The sequence below is a fragment of the Chaetodon trifascialis genome, chromosome 13 (assembly GCF_039877785.1).
Source record: "Chaetodon trifascialis isolate fChaTrf1 chromosome 13, fChaTrf1.hap1, whole genome shotgun sequence".
Lineage (NCBI taxonomy): Eukaryota > Metazoa > Chordata > Actinopteri > Chaetodontiformes > Chaetodontidae > Chaetodon > Chaetodon trifascialis.
The window spans coordinates 18096927-18109462 of NC_092068.1; the positions used below are offsets into that span (position 1 = coordinate 18096927).

A 12536-nucleotide genomic window follows, 5' to 3' on the forward strand; every position below is an offset into this window, starting at 1 on the left:
ACAGTGTTTTTTGCCTCCCGGGGTGCTATTAAAGAGACCCTCATCCATCACAATTAACCTGGGCGACTATTAGAGAAACATTAATTAGATGTTAGACTGTGTCTAATGAATCGCAACACACACTTAGGAGCATTGAATCGATGGTTATTGACTCAAGCAGTTACAGGAGATTTATATAATATTTCTGGAAGTTTTTCTATCAGAAAAGTTAATAACGAGCCGAAGAGCAGAGGCGCACAGTCCACAGGGCGCCTCCTAAAACATGCTACTGCTTGTTCTGTAGTTGCACTTTTTGAATGAATTGAAGTTGTGAGGCAGAGATTGTCATCTTCCTCATGTGGAGTCTAGGGACATGTTAAAAAAGAAGGTCATTTTGAACATCCGTCACAAGCTCTGTATTTCTCTTCCATTCATGAATTTCACAATCTGTCTTTTATCATGGAGAAACTGAAAGCAGCACTTGGAGAATTCACGCTGGGTTTCTGGGGAGAACTGAGGCAATTTTCAGTCCAGTTCTCATCTGCCGGTCTCCATCTAAATTGCATTTGATTGGCTGCATGTTCCCCTCAACAAAAATAGGGATGGAGGTGGGTAGTTGTTGCTAAGAAAGGGGGTATAATCACATGGAAGCATTGAGAGACAAACTCAATCTCCTACATTGCTTTCAGTTTAGTGGAAAAACACGACCCTCGTGTCTTGGGTGCAGTGAGGATGACATTTTCTACTGACTCTCAATGAAAATGTCAAACTCATATCTTTTTTTTTTTTTTTTTGAATGCGCTCAGGAGAAAGTAAAACCAAGGCCTGTTTTTTAAAGGCTCATCGTCAGTCAGGTTTATTCCTCTGTACGTGGACAGTAAAAGGGCAAAGAGCGAAACATTAAAGCCGGAGAGAAATGTGAACCGAGGGCATCATATCATCAACCGGGTCACTTTCAGCTGTGTAAGATACACAATACCAGCTAGACGGTAGCCAGAGTGGGCAGAGGAAAACTCTCTTTGAACACACAGTAAATATTCATGGTCCCATAAACTCTGTACTCCTGCCAAGGAGTTGATTGCAGGCAGATTCCACCGTGTAAAATCTGCAGCTTTGATAAAGTATGTGTGGTAGTACCAGGGGCCACGCTGCCCTAAGCTGGATCTCCCAAACATGCTCCCAAAACACAGCACGGGAGCATTTGCTTGGAATTACCGCTCACATGACACAAATCCCATCTTTACCGCAAACACATCCAGTATTAGAGCATTTTGATTTTGCCCTCCTTTCGTCAAAAACATTATAGTATCATGTGGATATTATTGGCAGGTGGCTGCTTAACATTGCTGTTTTCAAACACTGCTTTCACAAGTTAAATATAACATATATGGGGAATTTCCATCACGCACAGAGCACTTTCTGATGCGTCATCCATTTTTAATGAGACATACCGGGCCCTTTAAAGTGATTACTGACTGCTGGCTTATCGGATTTGGTTTAGAGCTTGCTAATGGCATGATAAGGCACATTAAAGTGATAATAAGTATTTAATGAAGTTAAATGTGGTCAGGCTAGGGCTACGGTGGATGGATCCTTTTTGAAGCAGGTCAGAAAAAATTAACTTTAAACGTACAGATAAGATGTTAAACGGTCCTGAAGTATGAAAAGAAATACTGGCTTCATCCGCTCTCATCTAATTCTGGTTTGTGGTTCATGCAAGCTGTGTGTGATGGCAGAGCGGTTTGGGATATGAATGGTTCCCACTGTGATTTGGACAAACACTGCGTTCCAGTTCTTTAAATCCCCTCCATCTCCCCTTCTGTCTTTATGAATCTGATGTTTTCTGCAGAACAAAAGTCAGCCGGTTTGATACTTTTCTGAAACTTTTCACATGACAGCCATTCACTCGGCACACCGTCTTAAAGTGACCAGATTAAATTACATTCACCTTTTGTCCACGCTGTAATGAGGTTTTTTTTTTTAGATTTTGCACAGGAATCTTAAATCATGTCGCGGACAGAGTTGTCGACAAAAAAGTCACGTTCTCACTTGCTAATGCTCTCTCTTTCTCATTCACACACACGGACACACAGACACATTCACACACATCCTGAGATCATCCTGCCTGATGTCAGTGCGATTATGCAGCTGCAAAAGATGGGTGTTCCTGCTGCTCCTTTGCCAATGCTCGGGGTGGGGCTCACTGTGTCCATCTGCTTATGGCCTTAGGAGCAAAACCTACATGCACACACACACAGTGAGAGTTTAAAATATGTCCACAGACACACACATACGCATAGAAACGCGCGTGCACAAAATAATTACCTCGGCAGGGATTCTACTCAGTCATGCTGAATGCCAGGGGATTCAAGGACATGTACAAATCACCTAATAAATTCACAGAAAATCAAGTCCCTCCTTGCCTCTGAATGCTAAGCACTTCGTCCACATTATCCCCCAAATCCTCACAACACATCCTCAACTCTGAATCTACATAAAAAGTCAACTAAGGGTGCAGTTTTCTCAGCAGTCTGAAAACACAGCCTTTTTTTTTTTAATCCATTCAGATTCACATTGTGTTTGATGTGTATGTTTTTGTTTTTTTTGTTCTCTTCTTAGGGGACTTTTTGCAAGCCATTACACTGAGACACATTACCGGGAGGATGGAAGTGCAGTCACCGGTGCTCACAACTTCACGGTACAGTGGCGCTCGAGTGCTTTTGACATTTATGGTCGAGTTGACGTGCAGCAGTGCTCTGCAGTCACGCTGTAAAAACTGACCCTTTGAAAATGTTCATGTAGACAGATGTTTTGTTTTGTTTCTGCTTATACAGGATCAGTAGATAATGATCTATGCTGTGTTTTATGCATTAGTTCAAAATCTAATTAAGGATGAAAATAAATGGTGTTTAATTGATCTGATTGTTTTTTTAATCACCACAATGTGGCCCAGTGTGTATTTGAAAGCCTCTGGCTGTTGCTGAATGGTACCTCTACCCTGTGGCCTACTTGTTGATAAGCTGTGTTTTATGCTGGCTGTTTTTAAGCCAACATTGCCATCAGGATTTTATTATTGAATCCCCTTTTAGCAGCTGATCTGTCCCTGCCTACTTGTTTTATTCTAAGTGTACATGTATGCTAGCCGCATAAAGCAAACAGTCTTTTTTTTTTTTTCTGCTGGTCTCCTGAAAATGAAGCAATGTTTCAAGTGAATTTCAAGCTCTTCTCAAGGCCACTCACTCACTGAGGCACTTGTTGAAATCAGTTCATGTGGCTCACAAGAGAAAATCCAGGCAGAATTGATTCTTCATTCTATGATGAAGGTATTTTTATTTCAAGTTAGGCAGAAAGAAGGTTTTGCTGCATGGCAACAGTAATTTGTAGCAGGAGGAGGATAACCTTTCTGCGGCACTGGAAAAACTGTGACTTTGAAAAGAGTTTATTTTTTTAAACATAGTTAACAGTCTCTTGTCCTTTTGTGGTAAGTTGGACTGAAATCACTGTTTTACTGAACAGCGGTGAGGACATTTTGTCAGGTCACTCACAGCTTGGATGCGAAATGTTGGATAATTCAGCAACGACTGACAAGTCTATTTCCCTCAAAGTTCTGCAAACAGCGTTTTTCACTCTCTCCCTCACCTTTAATTTTGAGTGGGAGGATGTTACAAGCGTTGCATCAAGCTGTCAAATAGACATACTGTATTGTCTTAGATAAGCCTCACGCAGCTGCACACTTCCAGTACCTGCTGTCACTGAACTCAGCAATCAGCCATGTGTTAATCAGGGATCAGTGGAAAGACGTGTACTGTAAATAAGCTCCACCGGTCTGTGAATCATCTGATGAGACAAAAGAATCTGTGAATATGATGATTTTTCTGCTATTCCAACGTTTGCTACATCCACAAAACAAACCTGAGCAGGAACTGTAAATCAGGAGGTAAATCAAACCCTTAACAAGGAGTAGCTTTAAGGCAGGTCAGTCAATACAAAGACACCTTTCAAACCCACAGAACTTGATTTTAAAAACAGACATGAAGGGGTTAACCAAGATGTATTCAATCTCTTCTGCCCTTTGTAGCTTCATCTTCTAAAAATGAGCCTATGACTAAATATTTCACTTTGAATGCATTTACCTACTTTAAAAGTGGAGGATCTTATATGGAAGGTGAAGTAATGTAGGTCAAGCATAGCCAAAGCACAGAGCCTTTGTAGCTGCTCTATTTTTATACTTAATGTAGTGAATCTCCTTCCCGTCACCACCTGGCTGGCTGAATTGTACTGTAGTTGTCGAACAGAAGTTGCTGGAAATGACTGTTTTCTTTGCAACGATCTCACCCCAAAGTGTCCACCTGCAGTTCAATATTGGGGATGAGAAATGGTCAGCGTAGTGACTAATGACAGTTGATTTAAGAGGTCTGGACTGCTGCCTGACAGTAAATGGAGGTCTGTATTCCCTTTTAACGAGAGTCGCTTCCTCTGCTTTCCTTGTGCTCAGACAACAGTGTTTTCACTGTGTCTGAGGAGCCTTGAATGTCCTCTTTTGCCTCTACTGGACCATTCTCGTGGAATAACGAAGGTAAAACAGTTACCATATTACTGTCACCGCCCATCCGTGTCAGTTTTCCTGCTTCTTGCAGGTTGCATTAATTTCAAAAAGGCCTGCTTGCATTGAGACGGAGAGGAGGAAGGGTTGCTCGACAGAGTTTACTCATTCCAGAGGACACACTTTAGGACAGCATCAGCACAGTTCCACTGGATCTTTGTCCTCTTTCGCTCTTTTGATGTCACATAAGAGCAGTGACAAGCAGCTTTTGTTCTTTTTAAATGTAATACATTTTTAATTATGTTATCCAGTGGGTGAGGCTTTCGTTGCGTAAAATGTTTTCATCTACAGTATGTAAAGGCTTTTTTTGAATTAACAATTCATCTCTTTTAGAACAACTGCTACTACCATGGGGAAGTGCAGGCACATCCAAACTCTGATGTCACCCTCAGCACCTGCTCAGGCCTTCGGTATGGAACGTAGCCATCGTTTTGCATTCAAGCAGCATCTCAGCACTGCCCTTTAACTGCCATTTGCCACCGCTATGTTTATATTTACTTAAGTCAATCTGCACAGCAGCCCATCGCTCTTAAGCCCCTTAAGCGCGCTGTCAGTAAATTGGTGTGTGACTCACAGGAATAGGAGAAAATGTCACACCTCATTGTCTTTGTCCGCCGAGGCATCCGGTAAATATCTGCGCTCGTTTTGGCAGTAATTGACATCTTGCTGTTGCTAATGACCAATCGCAACTGGAAGATTTGGGCAAAAAGTCTTAACGTACACAATGTCATCTTCTGCTTAATTAAACAGCATGATAACATTTTTGGACTCAGAAAATGTTTACTTTCCCATGGCAACCTTTTATCAACAACAGCTAATGACAAAAAGCATTAAAGTTTAATTTGGGGTAAATATGATTCATCTGAAATGGGCCATATGAAAAAGGGCTTCTGCGCATAAACACATGAGGAGTTTTTAACCAAAATAGAAAAAAATGGGCCACATTTTATATTAAAGTACACATTTTCACCATTAACTAGTTGCTGATAGCATGCATATTAGTTGCATATTGGCTCTTTGTTAGACATTGGGAAGAGCTTTTTAGCTTTATTCTGTGGTTAGGGTTATTTAGGGTGAGGCTAGGTTTGGTTATTTAGATCATAATTCATGCACAACTTCCTTACTTACTGTCAAGCAGCAGTTGGGAGTTTTTTTTATGGCAAACCTTTAGTTAATGACCTAATAGTTTTAAAATTTGGTCATGTTGAAAATCTGCATTGCTAAGAGCTTTATAATGACTAATGAAGAGCCGGTATGCCAATAATATGCATGCAAATAAGCACCTACTGAGTGGTGAATATGTGCACCTTAATATAAAGTGTTACCAAAAAATGTTTCAAAGTTTCATTTGGCTTAAGTGTGCTTGTAGAAAATAGGAGTCACATTCAATCAAATTCTGCGTTTGAGAGGTTGGTTATGCTTTGAAGCTGTTTTTGGACTTGCGCTGCTGTCCCTGCAGAGGCTTCATTGCACTTGAAAACAAGACATTCGTCGTTGAACCGGTGTCTGGCCGTGACAACTGTGCCCACTTCATCTACCGAGTGGAAGAACTCAGACTGACCCCAGGAGACTGCGGCCACGGCTTCAACATGTCCTCTGTTGCCCCTGAAAACTACATCAAAAGCCCCTTCCAATCCTTCCACACCAGGGTGAGATTAGTATAATGTTTTTTTATCTCAAATTTCGCATTAGAACCTTTGGATGTCGCAGTTCAGAGCTTTATTGTCATCAATTTTTTTTTTGGTCATATTTTGATTGTCAAACATTTCTGAAGAGTAAGGGTTAAATTCACTTGATGAAAGATAAATGGACGTTTGAGCAAGGATCGACAAATTGGCAAGCCAGCCAGTTTGGGTAAGTTCCCAGAGGGTGCTGTGTTGGGCTTGACACATTTTATCTGCGCTTAAAGCCCAAAGTCGAGGGCCCATGCAGGTTTGGCCAATGATTTACATGGAGCAGGTGCAGCATCCATCTGCCACTATTCCCAAGCAGTAAAAACAACATTTGAATCAGGAAGTGAAACTTACCAACATACAGTACTTAATGACCCCTGAGTAATATCTGGGTTTTGTGCTTTTAGAAGAATATCAGTTCCACCTTAACGGATGGGACAGTTGGACAAAAAGATCATTGAATATGGCTGTGTGATTTGCTATTGTGTGGTTTCCTGGCTTTGGTAAGCTATGCAATTCTAATAAGCACATGAGATAAAATATGAGATGATTGATACATATACCTGTATGCTAAATATGAAGCTGTAGCTAGCAGTCCATTAGCTTAGCTTAGCTTAGCAGAAAGACTGCAAAAGGGGCTCCAAATGTAACAAAATGTGTAAATTTAACCTGTTAATGAGCTTTAGAGGAGCTGGTAGGCAGCTGTTTTCCCCATAAGCTAAGCCAAACAGCTGCTTCACTTTTACCGTACGGACCTTTAAGATAAGTGGACAAAAGGCCTTGACAGATCTTTTTTTTTTTTTTAGCAAATCTTAAACCATTTCTAACATGCAATATCTCTGTTTTTACTTCAGCATAAAAGACATGCTCAGAAGACAACCAAGTACGTTGAGCTGATCATCGTTGCAGACAACAGAGAGGTAATGCATCTACTTTGCATCACATAGTGTTTGAACAACAGCAACAACAAACTGAAAGCACAGCAACCCTTTATGTTAACAGCAGGAAAAAAGGCAGGGTAAGCTGTAGTAACAGTAGAGCAGGTCCTGCTGGGACTGCAGAATTAGGTCAGTGTGCAACCAGCAGTGTGGTCTTGTGGCAGAGGCGTTTTGACAGGAAGTGCTGAACGATTCCCCAGCGGACCAGACAGGAAACCGGAAAAAGCCGTGTGGATACAGAGGAGTCACCCGTAAGCACTGACGAGCTCGTTGTGGGGTTTCCTCTTGGCGGCCCTCTGCTAATGCCACCAACCTGAATAGAAAGAAAGGAAATGAAAAAAAAGGACAGAGGAGAGGGGATCAAGTTCAGGTTCACATTTGAAATCCAGCAACAAATGCAGGTGGATGCACAGTAGGTTGGAAATAGAGGGCTGACTTGGATCTAAAGCTTTGCAGGATGTCAGATCTGCCAATATACCTGCTCCCTGTGGCCGTGCCATTCGTCTCTCGACACTAGGAGATTTTTCTAGATCCAGATGGTCACAGCTTGACAAGCTGCCGAACACACAGAAAACGTATTGCCTTTACGGGTGTTCTGTGTTGTTTCATGCCTATTAGTTCTGACGATCACTGCAACTGCAATCATTTATGTCTTAATGCAGCACAGTTATGTGTGGGTATTGTTCAAATGTTTTCCATTTCTGCAGCTAATTGCATGTCATTTTGTTTTCAGTTCCAGAAACAGGGGAGGGATGTGGAGAAGGTGAAACAGAGACTGGCAGAGATAGCCAATTACGTGGACAAGGTAAAACATCATCTCCCCCTTGCGCGGGAGGGATAAATCACCTTTTTAAAATAGAAATATTGCTGGCAGCAGAGATTAATGGGATGACTGGATGATATATTAATGTCCTACTAAAACAGCTGCTTTTAGTCTGTCTAAAACCTCTGCCAGGGCTGCAGATCTATAGCTCGCAGATACAGTAGGCACATGGATTTATATAAGGAAAGCATGGATAGAGACATGAAAAAGACATCTGTCCGTGTCAGAAACGTGATGCAGATGCACACAGGAGAGGTTTCAGGCCTGTATGTACTGCAACTCAGTGAACTGAGACACCAAAGGTAAACAGCTGCATGTCTCACACATCTGTTTGAAAGCCTTTTGATCATTCATGTAATCTAAACTATTCACGCTCTCTCTCTCTCTGCTTACCAACTCTCTCCCCTTCAGTTCTACAGGGCTCTGGACATCCGGGTGGCCCTGGTGGGTTTGGAGGTGTGGAGTGACTCTGATAAATGTCCCATCACCCAGGATCCCTTCACCACCCTGCACGAGTTCTTAGACTGGAGGAAAGTCAAACTGCTGCCCCAGAAACCTCACGACAATGCCCAGCTCATAAGGTAGAAATTTAATTTAAAAGAAGTGAGCCCAGAGAGGAACAAACAGATCCTTGAAAGGCCATCAGCCACAAAATCATTATACTTTACAGTATTTCTAACCATTGCCCAGAGGATGCCTTTGTTTTCTCACATTTCCCACCCAGTCAGCCATTGTTTTCCATTAACTTTGTTGAATGTACAACAGCAAACTAACTGTTTACTGACAGCGGTTTTCCAAAGTTGCTGTCATCAAATTCAAATAAGCACATATTTACAAAAATCATCGAAGTTGATGAGGTAAAACATTAAATATGTTGCCCATGTGCCATTTTCAATTGAGTAAAAAGTCAAAAAGATTATTGTTTAAAGTCTAAACCTTGTCAATGCTTTGGAAAACCAGCTACAATAATGAATTCAGACTAGTCGTGCAGATTTTAACAATTTAAACAACACCCCACTTCTGTCCTCTGTCTGTTGCAGCGGGGTTTACTTCCAGGGCACCACCATTGGCATGGCGCCCATTATGAGCATGTGCACAGTTGAGCAGTCTGGAGGCATTGTCATGGTGAGTGTAAACACCTCCTTGCTGCTCCCACCATGCCTCCTCCCTCCTCTTCCTCTGAGTAGCTTGATTGTATCAGCGTGAACATTGTGCAGATGCAGCCGGCCAGACAATCCAGACGTGATTTACACAGAAAAGGTGTCCGTCGTTTGCTGGAAGCGGATTTAGGGACAGGTCTGGCAGGAAGTCCTGCTTTTAAACATAATGCTATTTGTGCTGGCGCTCCCTCAACAGTCATGTCCTCATCATTACCACTTACACCCACGTGCACAAAAGAACATGTAGAGATATACTCTCAGAAGGATTGGACTGGGGACACGCACGCCCTTGTTAGGTCAATTCGAAGTCTTGCAGTCATTCGATCAAGCTTCCCTCCAACATCTCTAAATGGGTTCGTTTGGCACTGGGGTAAACAAAGGCCACAGAGTTTAAACAAAACCACATTTACATTTTTATGAGATGTGATAAATTGTTTATGCCACACATTTGGATCAAAATGCATATTTTTACTCACAGCTGCAAATCACCCAGGTACGCTAAATTATTACACAGTAAATTAGCTGCCTGTTGGGCTCCTCTTCCTGCTTTAGCATTTGACACCCCTGCCAATTCACAAAGTGGTTATCAGCCCAATGCTATTACGCCCCAGCCCAGATGTGCTTCCCCCATTAATAGATATGTTTTCTGCTGGCCGCAGCTCCTCCAGATGTTTGTCTTCCCCATTACTTACAGATGGCAGATGGTTTGGCCCGAGATTAAAGGACCATGTAACCAGTTAGAGGGCGGTCAGATGACATGAACCATTTCTCAAACCATACACTTCCATGTGTGTTAATCAGTCTCTAATCCTCCATTTAGTCCACATGTTCGTTCAGTTTATGTGTTGAAACGTTTTTAAAGTAAACTCACATGGGTCTAGTCTATGTGTGAATGGTTAGGTTTAAAGTGTGACAGCAAACTGTATCCACCTTTTTATAGGGTATTCTTCAAGTCTGGGACTTATTTTCTCACATGACTGGAAAAGATATCGGAAAGACGATCAGAGCATTTCTCCTAACCAACACTATCAAATTCTCACCATCACAATAGCGGCTTATAGCTGCTTCAAAGTAATGACTTTGGCTTTTAAGAGTTTCATGCATTTCTGCTGACACCGATGTTAGACTTTTTTGTGAGGAAGCTCTCAACTATGAGTTCCACGCACACACATAGTGACACACTGATAAACCTGGCAGAAGCAGAGGAAAGTTTTCCCATCTTTCTTGTTAAAAGGCAGGGTGCAACTCCCCATGATGCTGCTCTCTAATCAGAGCAGAAAATAGATTAGCTTGCCCTCAACTTTGACACATGACCCCGCCTTCAAAGGACCCATGTGATTTTCACACGTGCATGGGAGAGAACATTTCTCAGGGGCTGGCAGATTTAAAAGAGTGTAAATACGAGTAGCTTTGGGGGTTTGTTATACATCGATCAGCTTTGTTAAGTATGATAGCAACATGCCCCCAGTTATGCAGCATTTATCTGTCGTAAGGCTGAAAAATGCTTCTCTGGGCTGCACTTAGCGAATGTGCGCAGATGGTTATGTATGGATTTGGAGTGCACTATTTATGTTAACATTTCTTTTCCTTTTCCAACCTGCTACTCAGCTCTGTGGGACATGTTTAGATTGTGGAGGTGTGAGTGTAGGCTCAGATGTTTATGTACAGTATATCTTTGAAGAACCAGATTTCCAGCATTAGTATACATAGACATACATATACAATAGATCGACAAACACGCCGTGAATATGAAATCTATTCCCTGGGCAAGAGCAAAATGTTTGAAATTAAAGGAACAGTTTGACATGTTAGAGAATTGATTATTCTCTTTGTGGTGGAGAATATAATGAGAATGTTGATACTCTCATTTCTATACAGTAAATATGACAGCGAGCAGCCAGTTAGCTTAGCTTAGCACACTGACTGGAAACAAGGGGAAATAGCCAGCCTGACTCGAAAAGTACAGCACCTCAAAAGCCCAACAATTAGATCCTGTTTGTTTAATCTGATGACACTTCACTGTTGTTATGTGCTGGACTCCTTCTTTGCTGGAGACCAGTAACTGCATTGCTGAGATGTTTTTCGTGTTTTGGTTTCTGCATGGCTTAACAAACAAACTATAACACGTGAAATTTATCTCTCAAAACTATTCTCTTAATGAGAATATTTGTACGATATCAGTGTGGGAAATGCTAAAAATTGTGTCTCTGTTCTGAACTTTATTACAATACATTAAAATGTGTAAAAGCTAGAACTTTAACAACTAATTTTGCAACTGTGGATCTTTAATTACAGTTTCCCAAGGATAGTTGATTTAAACAGCAACATTTGCAAAATGTAAACACCAAGTAATCATATCATCACAGGAGGATTCCATTAGAAGTTGATAGGATCATTGGGCCATTCATCTCTGTTTATACCACACTGACTTAATTTCTCAGTCACCCTCCTCCTCCTCCTCCTCCTCCTCCTCCTCCTTGTCTGGCTCGTTTACCCAGTCTCCCCCTCAACCTGTCTGCAAAACGCGGTGAGACTTCCACCTCTCTCTCGTCATTCTCCGTCTCTGTCTGCCCAGTGAAGGGCAGTTGTCTCGCTTATCAATGCAGCAGCGAGTCATATAGCGGTAGGTTCATGGAGCTTACTGCAGTAGCTGTCTCCACATGCAGCGGGTGTGATTGGGTCTGCAGGGGTAATGGGATGGCAGATGAATTCAGGCCTCCATGAGGAGAATGAGTAATAGAAGAAGGAAGAGGAGGCAGATCTGACAGTTACTGAACTGTTTTAGGAATCTGCAGCTTAAAAATGGTCTTCATTGAACTTTGCTTTTTCTCTCTTCTCTTGTAAGTGACTGCACTTCAGCACGGCTTGGTCTTTACACAGAGCTTGCTGAATTAGCTTTGATTGAATTTCACGCATATTCAAACATACCAGATTACACATAATTAGCATGTTCTCATGGTCCGGGGGGCCCCTTTCTTTCCCATCACAGGATCACTCTGAGAACCCCCTGGGTGCAGCCGTGACTTTGGCACACGAACTGGGACACAATTTTGGCATGAACCACGACACCCCAGAGCGCGGCTGTGGCTGCAGGATGACCGTTGATCGTGGAGGCTGCATCATGACCCCCTCCACAGGGTGAGATTCTGGTGGTCTTTTTCATACAGAACTGTATCCATGAAGAGATTACAATGCCCAAGCTTTATCATTAAAAATGTGCATGCTTGGGGTGCCCCTATAGCTCAGCTGGTAGGGTGTGTGCCCCATGTATTGAGGCTGTCAGTCCTCTGCAGTGGCCGCAGGCTCGACTCCCACCCGCAGCTCGTTTGCTGCGTGTCTTCACCTCTCTCTCTGCCCCAT

The 12536-nt window shown here is 42.2% G+C and overlaps 1 protein-coding gene across 2 annotated transcripts in view; it reads left to right on the forward strand.

Annotated features, from left to right (window-relative positions):
- adam12b (ADAM metallopeptidase domain 12b) overlaps positions 1-12536 on the forward strand; it is a 75833-nt gene that overhangs the window by 32602 nt on the left and 30695 nt on the right. For both annotated transcript variants that reach the window (XM_070977979.1, XM_070977980.1), the window contains exons 4-11: positions 2599-2677; positions 4916-4992; positions 6042-6231; positions 7110-7175; positions 7927-7998; positions 8428-8597; positions 9057-9141; positions 12166-12314. In XM_070977979.1, the coding sequence (XP_070834080.1) occupies positions 2599-2677; positions 4916-4992; positions 6042-6231; positions 7110-7175; positions 7927-7998; positions 8428-8597; positions 9057-9141; positions 12166-12314 (888 nt within the window). The remainder of the gene's footprint in view (positions 1-2598; positions 2678-4915; positions 4993-6041; positions 6232-7109; positions 7176-7926; positions 7999-8427; positions 8598-9056; positions 9142-12165; positions 12315-12536) is intronic.